This window comes from Hylobates moloch, unplaced genomic scaffold, assembly GCF_009828535.3.
Source record: "Hylobates moloch isolate HMO894 unplaced genomic scaffold, HMol_V3 SCAFFOLD_8, whole genome shotgun sequence".
Classification (NCBI taxonomy): domain Eukaryota; kingdom Metazoa; phylum Chordata; class Mammalia; order Primates; family Hylobatidae; genus Hylobates; species Hylobates moloch.
The window spans coordinates 46,956,401-46,977,242 of record NW_026652283.1 but is presented as its reverse complement, the minus strand read 5'-3'; the positions used below and the strand labels follow the sequence as shown (position 1 = coordinate 46,977,242).

Below are 20,842 nucleotides of genomic sequence, written 5' to 3'. Positions count from 1 at the left end.
AGGTTCACACAATATGCTTTGGAGGCTGAAAGGAGGAAAAGAGATATCTTTGTTAAGAGAATGTAGAAAACTGACCTTCATGGAAGAGACTGCATTTGCAGAATATCTTGAAGAAGGGGATAGGTTTGGACATGTAGAAAGTGGGAGGGGACTAGCAGGAATAGATAATAATAGGAGCAAATATACGGAGGTGAGATTTTATAGCTGCTTTCTGTGAGATGTAGTCCTGTTTGGCTAAAAGATAAAGTTTGTGAAGAAGAAGTGGTAGGGGATAGGAGGTTGGAAAGGGGTCATGTTTAAGAGGGCCTTGAATTCCAAAACTTGGGAGTTTGTATTTAATGTTGTAGGTAGGTGGGGAGAACCTACTGCATTTTTTCGGCAGGGAAATTGTGATCAGGCTATATATATATATACATTTTTTTTTTTTTGAGACAGAGTCTTGCTCTGTTGCCCAGGTTAGAGTGTAATGGTGTGCGATCTCAGCTGATTGCGACCTCCGCCTCCCAAGTTCAAGCGATTCTGCTGCCTCAGCCTCCTGAGTCTGGGATTACAGTCGTTTGCCACCACGCCCAGCTAATTTTTGTGTTTTTGGTAGAGGCAGGGTTTCACCATGTTGGCAGGCTGGTCTTGAACTCCTGACCTCAGGTGATCTGCCCGCCTCAGCCTCCCAAAGTGCTGGGATTATAGGCGTGAGCCACCGTGGGGATAGATGTTGACTTCTAGCTGCTCCAGAACTGCAAGGTAAAAATGTATCTAGGATATAGCTAGAAATGTAGGTTTAATGCTTAGGAGAGAGTATAGGGCCAGAGAAAGAGTTAAGCTACCATATGCATAAATGGGATTTTTATGGAAAAAATATATAAAATTTAAAAAGGTGGAGGCTGAAGGCACCTAAAAAAAAAATTTTTTTTTAGGGAATAACTAGGGTCAGGGAGGAGAGAGGAAGAGTGCTTTGAGAGGTTGAAATAAAATAATTTCATCAAAGTTATGGAAGGATGAAATATTAAGAAGGAAGAGAGTGAGGGAGAAGGAAGGCCTGGGATAAAGGAAGGGGACAGAGTCTGAATTTGTTCAAAGTCATTGGTGACTCTCAAATGAGAGGAATGAGAGTAAAACCAGACTGCAGAGAGTAGTAGGTAGTGAAGAAATAGAGATTTTTCAGTTCAATAGGTCTTATTTTTTAAATCGGTAAATAGTATTTGTTGTAGAAAATCTGGATACTTAACAAATCTTTAAGAATCTGCTCTCTGCCAGGCATTGGACTAGGTGCTGAGATACAAGGAGGACTAGCATGACCTTCAGTTCCTTCATTCCTTCTCTCATCTCTGCTTAGAGTTCATGGTACATTATTATTAAAATTACCCACTGCAACCTCTGCCTCCGGATTCAAGCGATTCTTCTGCCTCAGGCTCCTGAACAGCTGGGATTACAGGTGCCCTTCACCACGCCAGGCTAATTTTTGTATTTTAGTAGAGACGGGGTTTCACTACATTGGTCAGGCTGGTCTCGAACTCCTGACTTCAAGTGATCTGCCCGCCTCGGCCTCCCAAAGTGCTGGGATTATAGGCGTGAGCCACCGTGCCTGGTCTAAACACATTCTTTTTAAATAGCCTTCTTCATGTCAGTAAATGACAATTGCATTCTTCTGATCGCTTATGACAAAAACCCTGAAATCATCTTTATCTTGTTTTTCTGTCATATTCGTATCCAAGCCATCAGCAAATCCTGTCAGCTGTCTTCAAAATATATTAAGAATCTCACTATTTCTCATGACCTCTACTACTGCTACCCTCATCCAAGACACCATCATGCCTTGCCTAGATTATTATAAAAGTTTCCTAAGTGATCTTTCCACTTCTACCGCTGCCCTCGTTGAACAGTCCTTTCTCAACTCAGCAGCCAGAGTGAGCCTTTTAAACCACAAGATAGATTATATGATTCTACTGAAAACCCTTTTGTGCCTCCCCATCTCACTCAGTAAAAGCTAAAGCCCTTTCAGTAACTTACAGACTGTTATTACATAAGCTAAGCTCCTTTTACATCTCTTACCTAGTCTCCTATTACTCTCCCTTTTGGTCATTCAGGCCCAGCATCACTGGCCTTCTTGCTGTTCCTCAAACATGCCAAGCATGCCCTTACCGCACCTCTCTCTAGGAAACTTCCCATACATATCTGCTGTACTAGATCCCTCACTTCACTTAGAACTCTGTTCAAATGTCACCTGAACAGAGAAGTTTTCCTTGAGCAATACAAACAATTCCTCCATCACAAGAACTCCTTTCCCTTTACTCTGCTTTATTTTTTTTCTCAATAGACTTACTACCATTTGGTATATTTAGTTGTTTATTTTTGTGTTCTATCTTGAGAAGTTTGTTATCTTCCTTAATAAACTGAAAGACAGAGATATGTTCCTTATGCTGTTAAACTGGAAGCTCCATGAGAGCATGGACTGTATCTGGCTTGTTAATCATATATCTGTAGTGCATTGTGTAATTCTTGGCACATAGATATTCAGCACATCATTTTAAATGAATGAATGTCTTTTAACTTTAACAGAGAGGCCAGCTTGCAATTATTGTATGTGTGAGTGTACACATTTATAGTAACCGTATATGATTAGATGGTCCTTCTCATGTACATTTAATAGAAATAATTTATCATCCATCTAAAAACTGACCTAAACATTGTTTAAATAAGCTTATAGGGTCAATGTTTCTGTGTTTGAACTTTTACAAAAAGGTCATTTATATAAATGCCATTTATATAAAATGGCATGGCATAGAGATAGGGGCATAAGTCTCCATGCTGCTATGAGAAGAGTTGAATGGGAATGGTACAGCATTTTGCTATGAATCAACCTGCTGTGGTTTTAGATTATGCCTTATGGGACTTGCAAAACATTGCTATTTTAAACTGTAGTTATAAATTATCTTTTAAGGGACCATTTAGATATGACTCAGTAAACAAAGGTGGCCTGAACTGTCCAAGCATGAAATTACATTCATCTAATATACATAGCTCTTCAAAAGCTATACTTTGTAAAACAGTTGAATGACTTGAATCATTTACATGTTGTGATGGTCTGAACAATCATTTCTGAGAATTATAAGCAAGTGTAAAATACAAAATAGTATAAGGTTCTAGATTAATTATGCAGCTATAAATCATAGATTAAGGAGCTCAATTATGTTTGTGCATTAACAACAAAACCTTGAGTGTGTTGGTGATTGTGTGACAAATGTTTATCATTCCCTTCACATAGAGATGGCTTCTGCTCCCCCCACAGAGACATACAACCACATATCTTTAGGTCCTTAAGAGATTTTTTCTGTTTTTCGTGATAAAAATATTGATAGAATTTAAATTTGAAAATTCATTCAGAATATAAACAAAAATAGAATTTACTTGTTTTATTTTTCTTAAGTGATTTTTTGTGCTACATTTGTTCATACTGAATGCCGTGTAGATATGTTGACCTTTAATAACCAAAGTATTTTATGGACAAAACAATACAAAAGTAATAATATATATATATGTTCACACACAGTAACATGCCTTTTCACTCCTTCTAGCCTCGTTAACATAGTAAAACTTGTTTATTATGTGACACCAAGCTTTCATGTCTCCATATGAAAGCAGTAGTTCAGTTGAATTTGGGGGAAAAAAATCCACAGTTGTTGTCTTGTTGTTTGCAGGAAGGGAGGCAATAATAAGTTAATAAAGATCTATCACCGGGATGGTAAATATGGCTTTTCTGATCCTCTGACATTTAATTCCGTGGTGGAGCTCATTAACCACTATCACCATGAATCTCTTGCTCAGTACAATCCCAAACTTGATGTGAAGCTGATGTACCCAGTGTCCAGATACCAACAGGTATGATTATGGAAATCCTTGCTAGCTATTGAGCAAGTGATTATTTAACAACCTTATTTGATTTTGTTTACCAGACTTATCAGTTTAAAAAAACTAGCCATTTTGTTATTTACTTATTTATTTACTTTGAGACAGGGTCTCTGTTGCCCAGGCTGGACTGCAGTGGCATGAATATGGCTCACTGCAGTCTTGACCTTCTGGGCTCAAGTGGTCCTCCTGCCTCAGCCTCCCCGGTAGCTGGGATCACAGGTGCATGCCACAACTTCAGGATCTTGCCATGTTGCCCAGGCTAGTCTTGAACTCCTGGGCTCAAGCAGTCTTATCACTTCAGCCACCCAAAGTGTTGCGATTATAGGCATGAGTCATTGTGCCTAGTGCCTACTTAAGATTTTAGATATTTTTGGAACTTATTTTGTGGCTACCCTTCTGTAATATCTTATTGCATGTACTTGTTACCTTTATATAAAAATACTTATGTTTATGTTTCCCACTTATACTTCATTTCTTAATTTTTAAAGTATTAATCATTTTGATGTGACTTAAAGGCTGATCTTAATATTATCAAAGGATTTGGTACATTTGTGTGCTTGATATTAATACAGTGGCTTAAACCTGTACAGTTGAAATACAGTTTAAAAGTAATAGATGGTTGAGGTGATATTTTCCTTTAAAAAATAGATGTGGAAAAAGTCACATGTCAGAATTGTTAACATTCTTTATTTTTTTCCTTACCTGTATAGGATCAGTTGGTAAAAGAAGATAATATTGATGCAGTAGGTAAAAAACTGCAAGAATACCACTCTCAGTATCAGGAGAAGAGTAAAGAGTATGATAGGCTGTATGAAGAATATACTAGAACATCCCAGGTTGGTATATTTATATTGTTTTGACTAGTATGTGTGCAGTGTTTTAGTTACATCAAATTTTCTATCATTCACTTGATGATCTTTAGCTGTTTTAATGTCTTAAAGGTTTAAACAGCCTTTTTGAAACTTTAATGATATAAATTCCCCTCCCTTCTTAATTGGTTAAGGATATAATTTGTATCAGTTAATATTAACTGGTCGCAAGTAACAAAAAAAATAACAAAGGCTTCAGATAGAAATTTAGTTTTCTTTCATGTGTATATAGGCACTACAGGGGTGTCAGAGTAACTCCACTGTCCTCAGAACTTATAGGCATTTTCTGTCTTGATGCTTTGCTCTCTGTGGAAGAGGGCTTACTCTAGTATCAGCCATCACAACCATATTCTAGTAAACAGGAAGGAAGAATAGGAAGGAGAAAGGAAGGTTCTCTATCTTTAAGACAACTTCCTAGAAGGAGCACACTCTGCTTTCACTTTTATCCCACTGGCTAGAACTAAGTCACATGGGCATACCTAGCTACAGGTCACAGCTAGCTGTAGGGGAGGCTGAGAAATCTAGTTTTTATTTGGTCAGGTGTGCTCAGCTAACGTGGAGATTTACTGAGGAAGAAGGAGCTGATAGATGGAAATTGTGGGCTTACGAGTAGACTTAGCTACACAGTTTTTAGATCATTAACTTTAATAACCAGTAATACTTTTCATATTTATGATATAGAGCAAAATTCTGTAGAATAATCTAGTTTCTTTCCTAGGACTTCTTAGGCCTGACTACTTTGATTCTTTTTTAGCTAGACTTGGATTGGTTTAATTTGCCTCAAGTTGTTATATAGTTTGTCAAAAGTGTTTGGAATTTTGATGAAGCTGAGTATCTTCACAGAAGTTTACCTTTTATAATATTTGGGTAGGAAGTGGCTTAGGAAAATACATTTAACTGTATTTTTCATGTACATTCTCTTGGAACACAGGTTATTACTTTGAATATCAAATGATTTATAGAAGCATTAGTCTATGTTGATTCTACTTAATTCCTAGTAAATTCTTAGTGCAACAATAACTTACCCTGGGCTCTTTTTAGTAGATAACAATAATGGATTTTTTTTAGCATTTACTTTCTATTTCATGAATTTCTGCTCTTTTTCATTTTTTTTCTGCTTTCTTTCAGTTTAATTTTCTCCTTTCCTAGCTTCTTAAGGTAGAAATTTTGTTCATTGGTTTAAAAACTTTCCTTTCTAAAATAAGCATTTAAAACAATACATTTTCCTCTAAGCACTGCGTATATGCATCTCACAAATTTCGTCATACTGTTTTCCTTATTATTCAGTTTTTAATATTTTCTATTTTTTTTGTGATTTCTTCTTTTGCCCCTTGTGTTTTTAATTTCTAAATACTTGGGATTTTCAAATATATTATTTATTTCTAATTTAAATTAATTTTGTTGTTAGTAAATATATTCATTAAAGTTATATTCTTTTGATATTTATTGACCTAAATTTTATTTTATTATTGATATTTTTATGAGACAGAATCTTGCTCTGTCGCCCAGGCTGGAGTGAAGTGGCACCATCTCAGCTCACTGCAACCTCTGCCTCCCGGGTTCAGGCAATTCTCCTGCCTCAGCCTCCCCAATAGCTGGGATTACAGGCATGTACCACCATGCCCGGCAAATTTTTGTATTTTTAGTAGAGACAGTGTTTCACCATGTTGGCCAGGCTGGTATCAAACTCCTGACCTGAGGTGATCTGCGCATCTCGGCCTCCTAAAGTACTGGGATTACAGGCGTGAGCCACCGTGCCTGGCCAACTCTTTTTTTATTTTTATTTTTTATTTTACTTACTTATTTTTTTGAGACAGAGTCTCACTCTATTGCCCAGGCTGGAGTGTAGTGGCACGATCTCGGCTCACTGTGACCTCTGTCTCCCAGGTTCAAGTGATTCTCTTGCCTCAGCCTCCTGAGTAGCTGGGATTACAGGCATCCGCCACCATATCTGGCTAATTTTTGTATTTTTAGTAGAGATGGGGTTTCGCCACGTTGGTCAGGCTCGTCTTGAACCCCTGACCTCAAGTGATCGACCTGACTCAGCCTCCTAAAGTGCTGGGATTACAGGCATAAGCCACGGCGCCCAGCCATAAACAACTCTTTAAGAAGCTTATCTGTGATTTGAAGAGAATTTTGGAATAAGAGTGCTTTTTTTTCAAAGTGTTGTTACCAGAGCTTGTTTATATGCTGCTAAGAAGAAACCATTAGACTGGGAGAGTTAATGATGTAAAAGGGGCTAGCTGATACAATAGAGTGAAGTACCCAGAAAGGAAGGGGAGCTGAGACTCAGAGCACATGTAAATAAAGGGAGGGGAAGGGAAAGAAGAGGTGAACAGGTAGGTTTATAGTTTTGGTGGCAGGTGTAGTGGTATAGTGGCATTGTTTATGGGGGAGGTGCTGACTTAGTAGTGATATCAAATACTTTTCCCTTTGCTGCTCTACTTACCAGTATATCTACCAGTGTTAATAAAGTCTAAATTATTAGTGTTTTCTTTGAAGATCCAGGGCCAAAACTTCATAGGTAATTTCTAACCTTGCAAGGGAGCTAAAGCTCTCCACTATAAGAGTTGTAGAATTAGTACCAAGATATTTGGCATATGGGCATTCTAGTTAGTTTTTAGTATTGAGATACATTTGATATAATCTCAACTGTATGGACTATCACAAGGTTCCAGCCTCCCTCATCTGCTAATCCTCTAATGTTCTAGCCCTACTGGGCAATTACTAATCCTTGAACATGCCTTGTTATTTTATGTATATATTATACCATGCCTCCTTTGTGCAGTGCTGCATTTTCTTCCTCTATCTCAGTTCTTTAACACCTAGCTTAAGTGTCACCTCCTCTGTGAAGTCTCTGTAAAGCAATAAATAACTAGTTAATATCACTTGGTTGCCTCTTCCATGACATGAAACCAAACCTTATTAGAGTTCAGAAATCTGTTCCACCTGTATATTCTGAGTCCTAGAGGGCAGGCTTCATGTTTCACAAATCTCTGTCACCAGAGGGTAATTTCTGTACAGTGGATTCTCAATAATCAATTGTGAAAATGACAAATGCTTAAGCTGAGTGTGTGGTGCCCTCCTGAAGTCTCAACTAGTTGGGAAGCTGAGGTGGAATGATCCCTTAAGCCCAGGATTTCAAGTCCAGCTTAGGCAACAGTTTTAAAAAAACCAGTCCACCCACCCACCCACCAACCAAAACCAAAACCAAACACTCCAGCCCAATGAGTGCTAGATAATGTAGGAATTATCCCATAAGCATCAAAACTTCTAGAATTGTAAACATTCAGGACAGCAGTTTTTCTAGACCCTTATGCATATTTATTGCCTTTCTAAAAAGCAAACTGAACAAAATTTAACCTTCTGAAGATTTTCGGGGAATCGTGATTCAGATGCTTTTTTGTTTTTGTTTTTGTTTTTTTGAGACAAAGTCTTGCTCTGTCACCCAGGCTGGAGTGCAGTGGTGCAATTTCGACTCACTGCAACCTCTGCCTCCTGAATTCAAGCGATTCTCCTGCGTCGGCCTCCTGAGTAGCTGGGATTACACGCGCCTGCCACCACGCTTGGCTAATTTTTGTATTTTTAGTAGAGACGGGGTTTTGCCATGTTGGCCAGGCTGTCTTGAACTCCTGACCTCAAGTGATCTGCCTGCCTCGGCCTCCCGAAGTGCTGAGATCACAGGTGTAAGACACCACGCCTGGCCTATTTTATAGTTTAAATGATGTATTTTACATACAAGTAATAGAGTAGGTGTTGAATAAAAGCTCTTGTTTTAGTCCTGCTAAACAGGGAGAAAGACTTTTGAAAGACCAGGTGTTATATGGGATTATATTAATAACTAGAATTACAAAATTTGTTTAACACCAAGGTTAGAAGAAAATAATAAAGATAATGAAGCCTGTGTTTTTTCTTCTTCTCTCCTGTAGGAAATACAGATGAAGAGGACTGCAATAGAAGCTTTTAATGAAACAATTAAAATATTTGAAGAGCAGTGTCACACACAAGAACAACATAGCAAAGAATACATTGAGCGATTTCGCAGAGAGGGGAATGAAAAGGAGATTGAACGGTAAGTCTACTTAGTACCTCCAAGGGCATCAGTGAGACAGGATTTATTTTCTTCCCCAATAATTTCTGTCTTGTTTGCTTTTACCCCCTCAAACTGCACAGCCCTACTATTGGAACCACTTGCTGTTTCCACTAATGGCACCAAATTGAACTTCCTCTCTCCTCTCCTCTTTCTTCATTCTCCCAAATTAACTCCTGCTTATCCGTTAGGACTTCAGGTTGGACATCATCTTTTCTAGAAACTGTTTCCTGATTCCGGAGACCAATTTAGGGGCTGTATTTTGGGTCCCTACAGTGTCTGGTCCTGATCCCTAGTGTAACATTTACTGTATGCCATGCCCACTCAACTGTAAACTCATTGAGAGTAGGCATGGTGGCTTATTTTCCATGGTAGCCCTAGTACCTACCTATGTATGGGAGTACATAATGGGTGCTCATTGAATATTTTTTTGAATTGAATATCAACTTTGGCAGCAATCTGAGAATAAATTTTAGTAGAACAAGACTGTAGGCAGGAACACCAGCCTGACTTGCACATGACTGCAACGTTTGTGGTCATCAGGTTAAACGATAATGAGGGGCCTGGACTAGAGAAGTAGCAGAAAAGAAGCAGGAGGTCATGGGAATGCTAAGGACTCTATGCCTGACCAGATATGGTAGATGTGGGAGAAGTCAAAGATTATTCCTAGATTTCTGGTGTGAGAGACTGGAAGATGGTGTTTTTCACCAAAATAAGAAGTACATGAGGAGAGTTTAGGGTTGGAACCAGTGAGTTCGAGGTTCCTGTGAGAACACAAATGGAGCTCACTGTGGGACAGGCAGATGATTATTTGGATTTGGAACTTGGTATAGAAAGGATTTGGGAGGCGTAGGTGTGTAGTTGATGGAAGATGCCAAGAATGAAATTACATAGTAAGAATGAGTGGCAGGAGAAGTAATGGATTTGATAACTAAAAGGATATTGAAAGCCTATCAAAGCAAATTTAGTGGAGTATTGGAAGACTAAGCTAGATTATAGTGGGTTGAGGAGTGCTAAAGTGGATAATAAATACAAGTAATTAATATGCAATGGAAAAGCAAAATTATTTCTCATATTAGGACCACAGTATTAGTGTATTTCTGTGTGCATGAGTTTAGAGCTAAGCGCTGTGAGGCAGTGTAGCTCAATGGTTAAAGTGCTGTGAGACAGTGTAGCTTAATGGCATGAGTTTAGAGCTAAGTGCTGTGAGGCAGTGTAGCTTAAATGGTTAAAACTATGGGCTTGAATTCTGAATTGGCCATTTATTAGCTGTATAACCTTGGGTGAATAAACTTTTCTCAGTCTGTTTACTATTCCATAAACTGAATAATATCTTGTTGGAATGCTAGAGAATTAAGTAATATGTATCTTGGCACATGATGGGCTTTCAGTAAATGATATTTATTTATTTATTTATTTATTTTATTTATTTATTTTTTTTGAGACGGAGTCTCGCTCTGTCACCCAGGCTGGAGTGCAGTGGCACAATCTCGGCTCACTGCAAGCTCCACCTCCCGGGTTCACGCCATTCTCCTGCCTCAGCCTCTCTGAGTAGCTGGGACTACAGGTGCCCGCCACCACACCCGGCTAATTTTTGTATTTTTTAGTAGAGACGGGGTTTCACCGTGGTCTCGATCTCCTGACCTCGTGATCCGCCCGCCTCGGCCTCCCAAAGTGCTGGGATTACAAGCATGAGCCACCGTGCCTGGCCGATATTTATTTATTTATTTATATATTTGAGATGGAGTCTCTCTCTGTTGCCCAGGCTGGAGTGCAGTGGTGCCATCTTGGCTCACTGCAACCTCTGCCTCCTGGGTTCAAGTGATTCTTGTGTCTCAGCCTCCTGAGTCACTGGGATTACAGGTGCCCACCACCATGCCCGGCTAATTTTTGGTATTTTTTAGTAGACACGGGGTTTCGCCAAATTGGCCAGGCTGGTCCTGAACTGCTGACCTCAGGTAATCCACCTGCCTTGGCCTCCCAAAGTGCTGGGATTACAGGCTTGAGCCACTGCACCCGGCCTAATTATAATTATTATTAATGATGAAGAAACAGAAAAGGATTTGTAGTTTTGTTGCAGAGGGAAGTAAAGTAGCATGATAACGTTTTGTTTTATTTATTTATTTTTGAGAGAGTCTCGCTCTTTTGCCCACACTGGAGTGCAGTGGTGCGATTTCGGCTCACTGCACCCTCTGCCTCCTGGGTTCCAGTGATTATCCTGCCTCAGCCTCCCAAGTAGCTGGGATTACAGGTGCATGCCAACACACCCGGCTGATTTTTGTATTTTTAGTAGAGATAGGGTTTCATCAAGTTGGCCAGGCTGGTCCTGAGCTCCTGACCTACCCGCCTCGGCCTCCCAGAGTGCTGGGATTACAGGTATGAGCCACCACGCCCAGCCTAGTTTATTTTTTTATTATTTTTTGAGGTAGGGTCTTGCTCTTTTGCCCAGGCTACAATGAAGTGGCATGATCATGGCTCACTGCAGCCTCAACCTCCTGGGCTCAAGGGATCCACTTGCCTCAGCCTCCCGAGTTGCTAGGACTACAGGCAAACGCCACTGCACTGGCTAATTTTTAAAAATCTGTTTGTAGAGATGGGGTCCTGAACTCCTGGGCTCAAGCAATCCTCCCCCGTCAGCTTCCCAAAGTGCTGGGATTACAGGTGTACATCCAGCCTATGAAGTTTTAATAGTAATATAAAGCTACATATTGAATGACAAGGGAATAATGTAGATAGCTGTTACCATAAGGGTTCAGAGCATAGCAAAACTTTGTGTGTTGGAAAAGCTTATCGCTGTCATCTGTTGTGTGCTTACCCAGATAATGTCAGGGAATGTTTTTGTCCTTTACATGTATTGTCACATTTAATTAACAGAAAAACCCAGTGAGGTAAGTACTGTTGTAGGTACCCATTTGTATTAGTCCATTTTCACACTGCTGATAAAGACATACCTGAGATTGGGGCAGTTTACAAAAGGAAGAGGTTTAATTGGACTTACAGTTCCACGTGACTAGGGAAGCCTCACAATCATGGTGGAAGGGAAGGAAGAGCAAGTTTACGTCTTAGATGGATGGCAGAAGGCAAAGAGAGAATGAGGAAGATGCAAAAGCAGAAATCCCTGATAAAACCATCAGATCTCATGAAACTTACTCTCTACCATGAGAACAGTATGGGGGAAACCGCCTCCATGATTCAGTTGTTTCACCCTGGTCCCTCCCACAACATGTGGGAATTATGGGAGTACAATTCAAGAGGAGATTTGGGTGGGGACACAGCCAAACCATATTATTCTGCCCCTGGCCCCTCCCAAATCTTGTATCTTTACATTTCAAAACCAATCATGCATTCCCAACAGGCCCCCGAAGTCTTAACTCATTTCAGCATTAACTCAAAAGTCCACAGTCCAAAGTCTCAACTCATTTCAGCATTAACTCAAAAGTCCACAGTCCAAAGTCTCATCTGAGACAAGGCAAGTCTCTTCTGCCTATGAGCCTGTAAAATCAAAAGCAAGCTAGTTATTTCCTAGATACAGTGGGGGTACAGACATTGGGTAAATACAGCTGTTCCAAATGGAAGAAATTGGCCAGAACAAAGGGGCTACAGGGTCCATGCAAGTCGGGAAATCCAGCAGGACAGTCAAATCTTAAAGCTCCAAAATGGTCTCCTTTGACTCCATGTCTCACATCCAGGACATGCTGTTGCAAGAGATGGGTTCGCATGGTCTTGGGCAGCTCCGCCCCTGTGGCTTTGCAGGGTACAGCCTCCCTCCTGGCTGCTTGCACAGGGTGGCCTTGAGTGTCTGCAGCTTTTCCAGGCACACAGTGTAAGCTGTCAATGGATCTACAATTCTGGGGTCTGGAGGACAGTGGCTCTCTTCTCACAGTGCCACTAGGTGGTGCCCCAGTAGGAACTCTGTGTGGGGGCTTCGACCCTGCATTTCCCTTCCACACTGCCCTAGCAGAGGTTCTCCATGAGGGCCCCGCCCCTGCAGCAAACTTCTGCCTGGGCATCCAGGTGTTTCCATACGTCTGAAATCTAGGTGGAGGTTCCCAATTCTTGATTTCTGTGCACCTGCAGGCTCAACGCCACGTGGAAGCTGCCAAGACTTGGGGCTTGTACCATCTGAATCCATGGCCTGAGCCCTATGTTGGCCCCTTTCAGTAATGGCTGGAGTGGCCAGGACGCAGGGCACCAAGTTTCTATGCTGCACACAGCTCAGGGATCCTGGGCCCAGCCCATGAAACTCCTTTTTCCTCTAGGCCTCTGGGCCTTGATGTGAGGGGCTGCCTTGAAGACCTCTGACATGCCCTGGAGACATTTCCCCCATTGTCTTGAGGATTAACATTTGGCTTCTTGTTACTTATGCAAATTTCTGCAGCTGGCTTGAATTTCTTCTCAGAAAATGGAATTTTATTTTCTATTGCATTGTCAGGCTGCAAATTTTTCAAACTTTTATGCTCTGTTTCTCTTTTAAAACTGAATGCTTTTAAGAGCACCCAAGTCACCTCTTGAATGCTTTGCTGCTTAGAAATTTCTTCCGCCAGATATCCTAAATCATCTCCCTCAAATTCAAAGTTTCACAAATCTGTAGGGCAGGGGCAAAATGCCATCATTCTCTTTGCTAAAACATAACAAGAGTCACCTTTGCTCCAGTTTGCAACAAGTTCCTCATCTCCATCTGAGATCACCTCAGCCTGGACCTTATTGTCCATATGACTATCAGCATTTTGGGCAAAGCTATTCAACAAGTCTCTAGGAAGTTCCAAACTTTCCTACATTTTCCTGTCTTCTTCTGAGCCCTCCAAACTGTTCCAACCTCTGCCTGTTACCCACTTTTAAGGTTGCTTCCACATTTTTAGGTATCTTTTCAGCAATGCCCCATTCTACTAGTACTAATTTACTAAATTAGTCCATTTTCATGCTGCTCATAAGGACATACCCAAGACTGGGCAATTTACAAAAGGAAGAGGCTTAATTAGGCTTACAGTTCCACGTGGCTGGGAAAGCCTCACAATCATGGTGGAAGGCAAGGAGGAGCAAGTCCCGTCTTACATGGATGGCAGCAGGCAGAGAGAGAATGAGGAAGATGCAAAAGCAGAAACCCCTGATAAAACCATCAGATCTTGTGAGACCTGTTCACCACCACAAGAACAGTATGGAGGAACTGCCCCCATGATTCAGTTATCTCTTCCTGGGTCCTTCCTACAACATGTGGGAATTATGGGAGTACAATTCAAGATGAGATTTGGGTGAGGGCACAGCCAAACCATATCACCATATTAAACAGATGAGGAAATGAAGGCACTGAGAAGTTAAATAACTTGCCCATGGCCCCACAGCAAGTGACGGCAGAGATTCAGAGGTAGGTGGGCTAATTGCAAAACCATTGTTCTTAACCGTTGTGTTATGCTGCTTCTGGAATATCAAACGTATAGCTTTACTTGTTCAGTCATTGCTGGATTCAGGGTCCAAACAAGATTATTGGGATTCTCTCTCATGTTGTATTTTGGCTCAGTTTTTCTCTGGGTTGATTTTATCCTCAGGCAGGCATTGCCAGTGAAGTGACAGTATAGCTGCTGGGATGAGAACTGCATATTCATAATTTAGCAATTCGTGTGGAAAGAGAGAATTTATTTTAACAATACAGTTCTAGCAAATGTTCTAGAATTGACTCTCATTGGGTCAGTTTGAGTCTTACTCCTATTCCTGAACCAGTCACTGTGGCCTGCGGGTAGGGATGGGATAGAGTGGGATATTCTTATTGGCCAGTCTGGGCCATGTGTGTTTCCATCCCTGGATCTGAGATGGGGGAACAAATCCTTACCTCCAGGGGACATCAGGGTGCTAATACCAGAAATGGGAATGGTTATGGGCCAGGCAAAAACAAATGTTCACCACGCTTAAGATATTAGGACCTCACTGGGTGCAATGGCTCACGCCTGTAATCCCAGTACTTTGGGAGGCTGAGGCAGGCAGATCACCTGAGGTTAGGAGTTTGAGACCAGCCTGGTCAACATGGCAAAACCCCGTCTCTACTAAAAATACAAAAATTAGCCAGGTGTGGTGGCATGCGCCTGTAATCCCAGCTACTGGGGAGGCTGAGGCAGGAGAATTGCTTGAACCTGGGAGGTAGAGGTTGCAGTGAGCGGAGATCATGCCACTACACTCCAGCCTGGGTGACAGAGTGAGACTCAATCTCAAGGAAAAAAAAAAAAAAGGATATTAGAACCATGCTCACACACAGTAGGATCCATCTGCTTGATTTCTATTTTAGCCTTAACATGTCAAATATTTTTACAGAATTATGATGAATTATGATAAATTGAAATCACGTCTGGGCGAGATTCATGATAGCAAAATGCGTCTAGAGCAGGATTTGAAGAAACAAGCTTTGGACAACCGAGAAATAGATAAAAAAATGAATAGTATCAAACCTGACCTGATCCAGCTGCGAAAGATCCGAGATCAACACCTTGTGTAAGTAGTCTGGGAGTGTATGGGGAAGGAGACACTAGTGCCAGGTTACTACCAGCACTAGAGACACTAGAGGTGGAAGAAGAGATTTGTAATTGAGAATTGGCCAGTAAGATGGTAAGAATTTAGGAAAGTGGCCTTGGTAATTGTAGGGGGTACTAGAGTTAATCTGAAGTTAATAGGTGGAGCAAACCAGAATGTAGGACTCTTGATTCATACAAATTTGGAAATCTCAGAGGCTGGCTGTGGCATGAGTAAAATGCTGTATCTTAACAAGAACAGATTAATGTTTGCCTAAAACATAAAAATCAGAATCTTTGTTTACATAGTAGAACTGAGTGGGGAATTTCTGTTTCCTCTGAGGGGAAATAGGTTCTAGGCTGGACACTGTGGCTTACGCCTGTAACCCCAGCACTTTGGGAGGCCGAGGTAGGCAGATCATCCGAGGTCAGGAGTTCGAGACACCAGCCTGGCCAATATAGTGAAACTCTGTTTCTACTAAAAATACAAAAATTAGCTGGGCCTGGTGGCACATGCTTGTAATCCCAGCTACTCGGGAGGCTGAGGCAGGAGAATCATTTGAACCCTGGAGGCGGAGGTTGCAGTGAGCCGAGATCATGCCACTGCACTCCAGCCTGGGTGACAGAGTGAGACTCCATCTGAAAAAAAAAGAAAAAAAAGATGGTGAAACCCTGTCTGTACTAAAAATACAAAAAATTAGCTGGGCATAGTGGTGGTCGCCTGTAATCCCAGCTACTTGGGAAGCTGAGGTAGGAGAATCACTTGAACCTGGGAGGCACAGGTTGCAGTGAGTCGAGATTGTGCCACTGCACTCCAGCCTGGGCAACAGAGTGAATCTCAAAAACAACAACAAAAACAAAATGACATTCTTTATTTAAATAACAGAAATGTGTCTATAGAAGGCACTTGAGGGAATTTGACTGAGTAGTGAAACCTAATTCTTTAGTATTAGGGAAAACTACATAATTTAGCCAAATATAGGCATAATAGAGATAATATCCAAATATAAATGGCAAGATAGTATCCGAATAAAATGTGTGAATTATATTTTTAGAAACGTAAATAACTGCTTCAAAGGACAGAATGCATGAGAAAGGAAGATACTGGATATTGGGCTTAGTTCTGGGTAACTAATAGACTGTTTTGAAATATATCTATGGGTGACCTTGATGCATGTAACACCACTCAATTCAAACTACTGGCAGGAGAAGATAGAGCAGAGACCTCTGAATCTGGGTTTTCCATAGACTTCAGGGTTCTTTGTGTGAGAAAGAGGGAGAGGATGAAATATGCACCTAGAGATTGGAACTGTGGCAGAAGAGTTTCAGTAAAGGAAGATTTAAGGTGATTTTTTTTTTTTTTTGAGACGGAGTCTCGCTGTGTCACCCAGGCTGGAGTGCAATGGCACAATCTCAGCTCCCACTGCAACCTCCACCTCCTGGGTTCAAGTGATTCTCCTACCTCAGCCTTCCGAGTAGCTGGGAATATAGGCATGCACCACCATGCCCAGCTAATTTTTGTATTTTTAGTAGAGATGGGGTTTCACCACGTTGACCAAGCTGGTCTTAAGCTCCAGACCTTAGGTGATCTACCCACCTTGGCCTCCTAAAGTACTGGGATTACAGGCATGAGCCACTGTGCCCGGCCTAAGGTGATATTTTTTGGGGTAAACAATTACAACTACACCATGCTGAGTAGTTTTTAATAACAGCCCTCTCAAGAGATCATTTTAGTTTGCTATTGTGGCCAAAAGTCAAGTCAAGTGTATATAGCATACTGAAGAGCTTTGTAAACAAGGCAAGGAGGTGCTCTTATCTGTAAGTAGGGTGTGTCTGCTCTTGGAATGCTCACGTGGTTCTGGTCACATCATGAAGCTGAAGAAAGGCTCAAAAAGGCTATGCTGTACACCAAAACGATGAATGGAAATCCTTCTTTGCCCTGAAAAGCAATAAGAAATACAAGTAATATACCATCCCAAGGGACGTGAATAAGTGTGGTGTCTTCCTCTGTTTAGGCTGCTATAACAAAATACCATAAATTGGGTAGCTCGTAAACACCAGAAATTTCTCACAGTTCTAGAGGCTAGGAAGTCCAAACTCAAGGCACTGGCAGATTTGGTGTCTGATGAGGGGTGAGGATCTGCTTTCTGGTTCATAGATGGCGCCTTATACCTATGTCCTGGTAGAAGGAGCTAGGGGGTCTCTGTCAGGCCTCTTTTATAAGGGCACTAATTCCATTCATGAGGGCTCTGCCTTTATGACCTAATCACCTCCCAAAGTCCTCACCTCCTAATACCATCACCTTGAGGGTTAGATTTTCAACCTATGAATTTTGGGAAGATACTAACATTCAGACTATAGCATGTGGCAAACCAGACCTTGGAAGTTTCTTTAATGCGTTGTATAAACTAAATACAGAAGAAAGAAAGAAAACAACAGCAAAAAAAGACAACAAAAACCATACACACCAAAAAAACCACAGAAAACAAAACAGTGACACAACAGCAACAACAAATATAAAAGAGTTTAGATAACATCATGGATGACAAATTCATGACCTAAAAGTAAGGACAACTCAGAAGTGTAGGGAGACACAGACAGCCATTACCTCTTTTGGAAGGGCTTCTTCCAGGAGAATAGTTCAGTGTCCCATGGTCCATGCTTTGATGTTTCTAACAGAGAATTGTCTCTGGGCTTGGTGGATTTGATCTGTTCTAATGCTGGAATTTGTATAGTTGGTCCTGAAGAAGACTGGTAGTAAAATATGTGTCTCATTAGCATTGCTCCATGACACTGAGTATGATCTCTCTTTGGTCTTGTTTTAAAGGAATAGGGTGGAATTCTGTGATACCTAGCTAAGATTGTCATTAGTTCTTTAAGCCCTCTTTGGATGTGGTCATTTCCCTGACTGGCCACTGCATAGCCCACAAGGATTCTATGTGATTGTCTGCTGAGATCTTGGTGTACTACTAGTAGGATATTCTTGAGTGTTTAAATACAGAATTTCATTGCTTAAGTATAGAAAAAAATTTCTACAATATAATTCCATTTACTGGAAGCTCAAGAATAGGTAAAACCTATCTATGATGATAGAATTAAAAATAGTGATTATTTATGGTGGGGATTTTGATGGGAAAATGGGATGAGGAGTTTTAAGAGTTCTGGAAATGTTCTGAATCTTGATATGAGTGGGGTTCCGTGGGTTTATACATAGGTAGAAATTTATCATCAGTACACTTAAGATTAATGTGCTTTATGTGTATTATAATTCAATAAATACATTAAAAATTTCTTAGGTGTCTTTTTTTTAAAATTTCTTTTAAAAAAAAAGGAATTTTGTTGTTAATATGCAATTCTTTTTCCTCTTTTTCCTCATGAGTTAAGGCTAGCTTTCATGATTACCATTTACCTCCTTTGGTATTGTAGTCCCCCTTGGTCCATGGTTTTGCTTACTGCGGTTTTGTTTTCTGTATTTTCAGGCATCCCCAGTCAGCCACAGTCTAGATAGGTGAATACAGCACAATAAGACATTTTGAGAGCGACCACATTCACATAACTTTTATTCCAGCATATTGTTATAATTGTTCTATTTTATTATTAGTTACTGTTTTTTGTTGTTGTTGTTGTTGCTGTTGTTGTTTTGAGACGGATTCTCGCTCTATTGCTCAGGCTGGAGTGCAGTGGTGCGATCTCGGCTCACTGCAAGCTCCGCCTCCCAGGTTCATGCCATTCTCCTGCCTCAGCCTCCCGAATAGCTGGGACTACAGGCGCCTGCCACACCTGGCTAATTTTTTCTATTTTTTTAGTAGAGACGGGGTTTCACCGTGTTAGCCAGGATGGTCTCAATCTCCTGATCTCGTGATCTGCCTGCCTCGGCCTCCCAAAGTGTATTATTAGTTATTGTTAATCCCTTACTGTGCTTAATTTATAAATTAAATGATCACAGGTATGTATGTATAGAAAAAACAGTATATATGGGTTTACTACTGTCTGGTTTCAGGCATCTATTTGGTTGTCTTGGAACTATTCCCCATGGATAAGCAGGGACTACAGTATTCATAAACCAAAATTCATAAATTTAAAATAAAGAATAATGGCCATAACAATATAGGTACATAATGATGATGGGTTTTTTGATGCATATTCTGCTTAGGGAATTGATGAGTTTTGAGTAATATATGTACTAGGGGAGTTTGCAGATAAAGGAGTTCTATGTGGCTGGGTGCAGTGGCTCACAGCTGTAATCCCAGTGCTTTGGGAGGCCGAGGCAGGTGGATCACCTGAGGTCAGGAGTTCGAGACCAGCCTGGCCAACATGGTGAAACCCTGTCTCTACTAAAAATACAAAAATCAGTCAGGCATGGTGGCGCATGCCTGTAATCCCAGCTAGTGGGAAGCCTGAGGCAGGAGAATTGCTTGAACCTGGGAGGTAGAGGTTGCAGTGAGCTGAGATCGCCCCACTGCACTCTAGCCTGGGCAACAGAACGAGACTCCGTATTAAAAACAAAAGAAAAAAAAAGAAAAGAAAAAAGGAGTTCTGTGGAGGGTGGTGTGTTCTGGTTTTATTTTTTGTTTTTACAACTTTATTGAGATACAGTTTACATCCCATACAGTTCACCCATTTAAAGTGTATTATTCAATGTTTTTAGTATGTTCACAGGTATTTTGTCATCAGCACATATTTTAGAACATTTTCATCACCTTAAAAAAAACCCTGCATCCTTTACTTAACATCCCTATCACCCCTTTATCTAGCCCTAAACAACTGCTAATCCACTTTCTGTGTCTATGGATTTGTCTATTCTGGACATTTTGTATGAATGAAAATAATGTAAAATGTACTCTTTTGTGACTGGCTTCTTTCACTTAGCATGGTGTTTTCAAAGTTTGTCTGCGTTGTAGCATATATCAGTACTTCATTCCTTTTTATGGCCAAATAATAGTCTGTTGTATAGTTATACCACATTTTGTTTAATCATCATCAGCTGGTGGACATCTGGGTTGTTTCTGTCTTTTTGGCTATTTCAGTAATGCCGCTGTGAACATTTATGTACAGGTTTTTGGATGGATATGTATTTTCATTTTTCATGGGTATATGCTGAGGAGTGAAATTCCTGGATCATATGGTAATTATGTGTGTCTCACTGAAGAATTGCCCAGACTGTTTGTGTAGTGGTTGCACTATTTTACATTCACACCAGTAGTGATTATTTGGGTTTCTTGAAGTAATAAATCATTCTTTAATATATTTCTTTTCTTTTTTTGAGACGGATTTTCACTCTTGTTGCCCTAGCTGGAGTGCAATGGCGCAATCTTGGCTCACTGCAACCTCTGCCTCCTGGATTCAAGCAATTCTCTTGCCTCAGCCTCCTGAGTAGCTGGGATTATAGGCACATACCACCACCTCCAGCTAATTTTTGTATTTTTAGTAGAGATGGGGTTTCACCATGTTGGCCGGGCTGGTCTCGAACTCCTGACCTCAGG

At 40.7% G+C, this 20,842-nt stretch overlaps 1 protein-coding gene across 7 annotated transcripts in view; it reads left to right on the top strand.

Annotated features, from left to right (window-relative positions):
• Positions 1 to 20,842, top strand: part of PIK3R3 (phosphoinositide-3-kinase regulatory subunit 3) — a 133,341-nt gene that overhangs the window by 101,951 nt on the left and 10,548 nt on the right. For 6 of the 7 annotated variants that reach the window (XM_058443342.1, XM_032160706.2, XM_032160708.2 and 3 more), the window contains 4 exons: positions 3,696 to 3,876; positions 4,617 to 4,742; positions 8,705 to 8,847; positions 15,166 to 15,342. In XM_058443342.1, coding sequence (XP_058299325.1) covers positions 3,696 to 3,876; positions 4,617 to 4,742; positions 8,705 to 8,847; positions 15,166 to 15,342 — 627 coding nt within the window. The remainder of the gene's footprint in view (positions 1 to 3,695; positions 3,877 to 4,616; positions 4,743 to 8,704; positions 8,848 to 15,165; positions 15,343 to 20,842) is intronic. The other variant, XM_058443344.1, reaches the window with a different exon arrangement.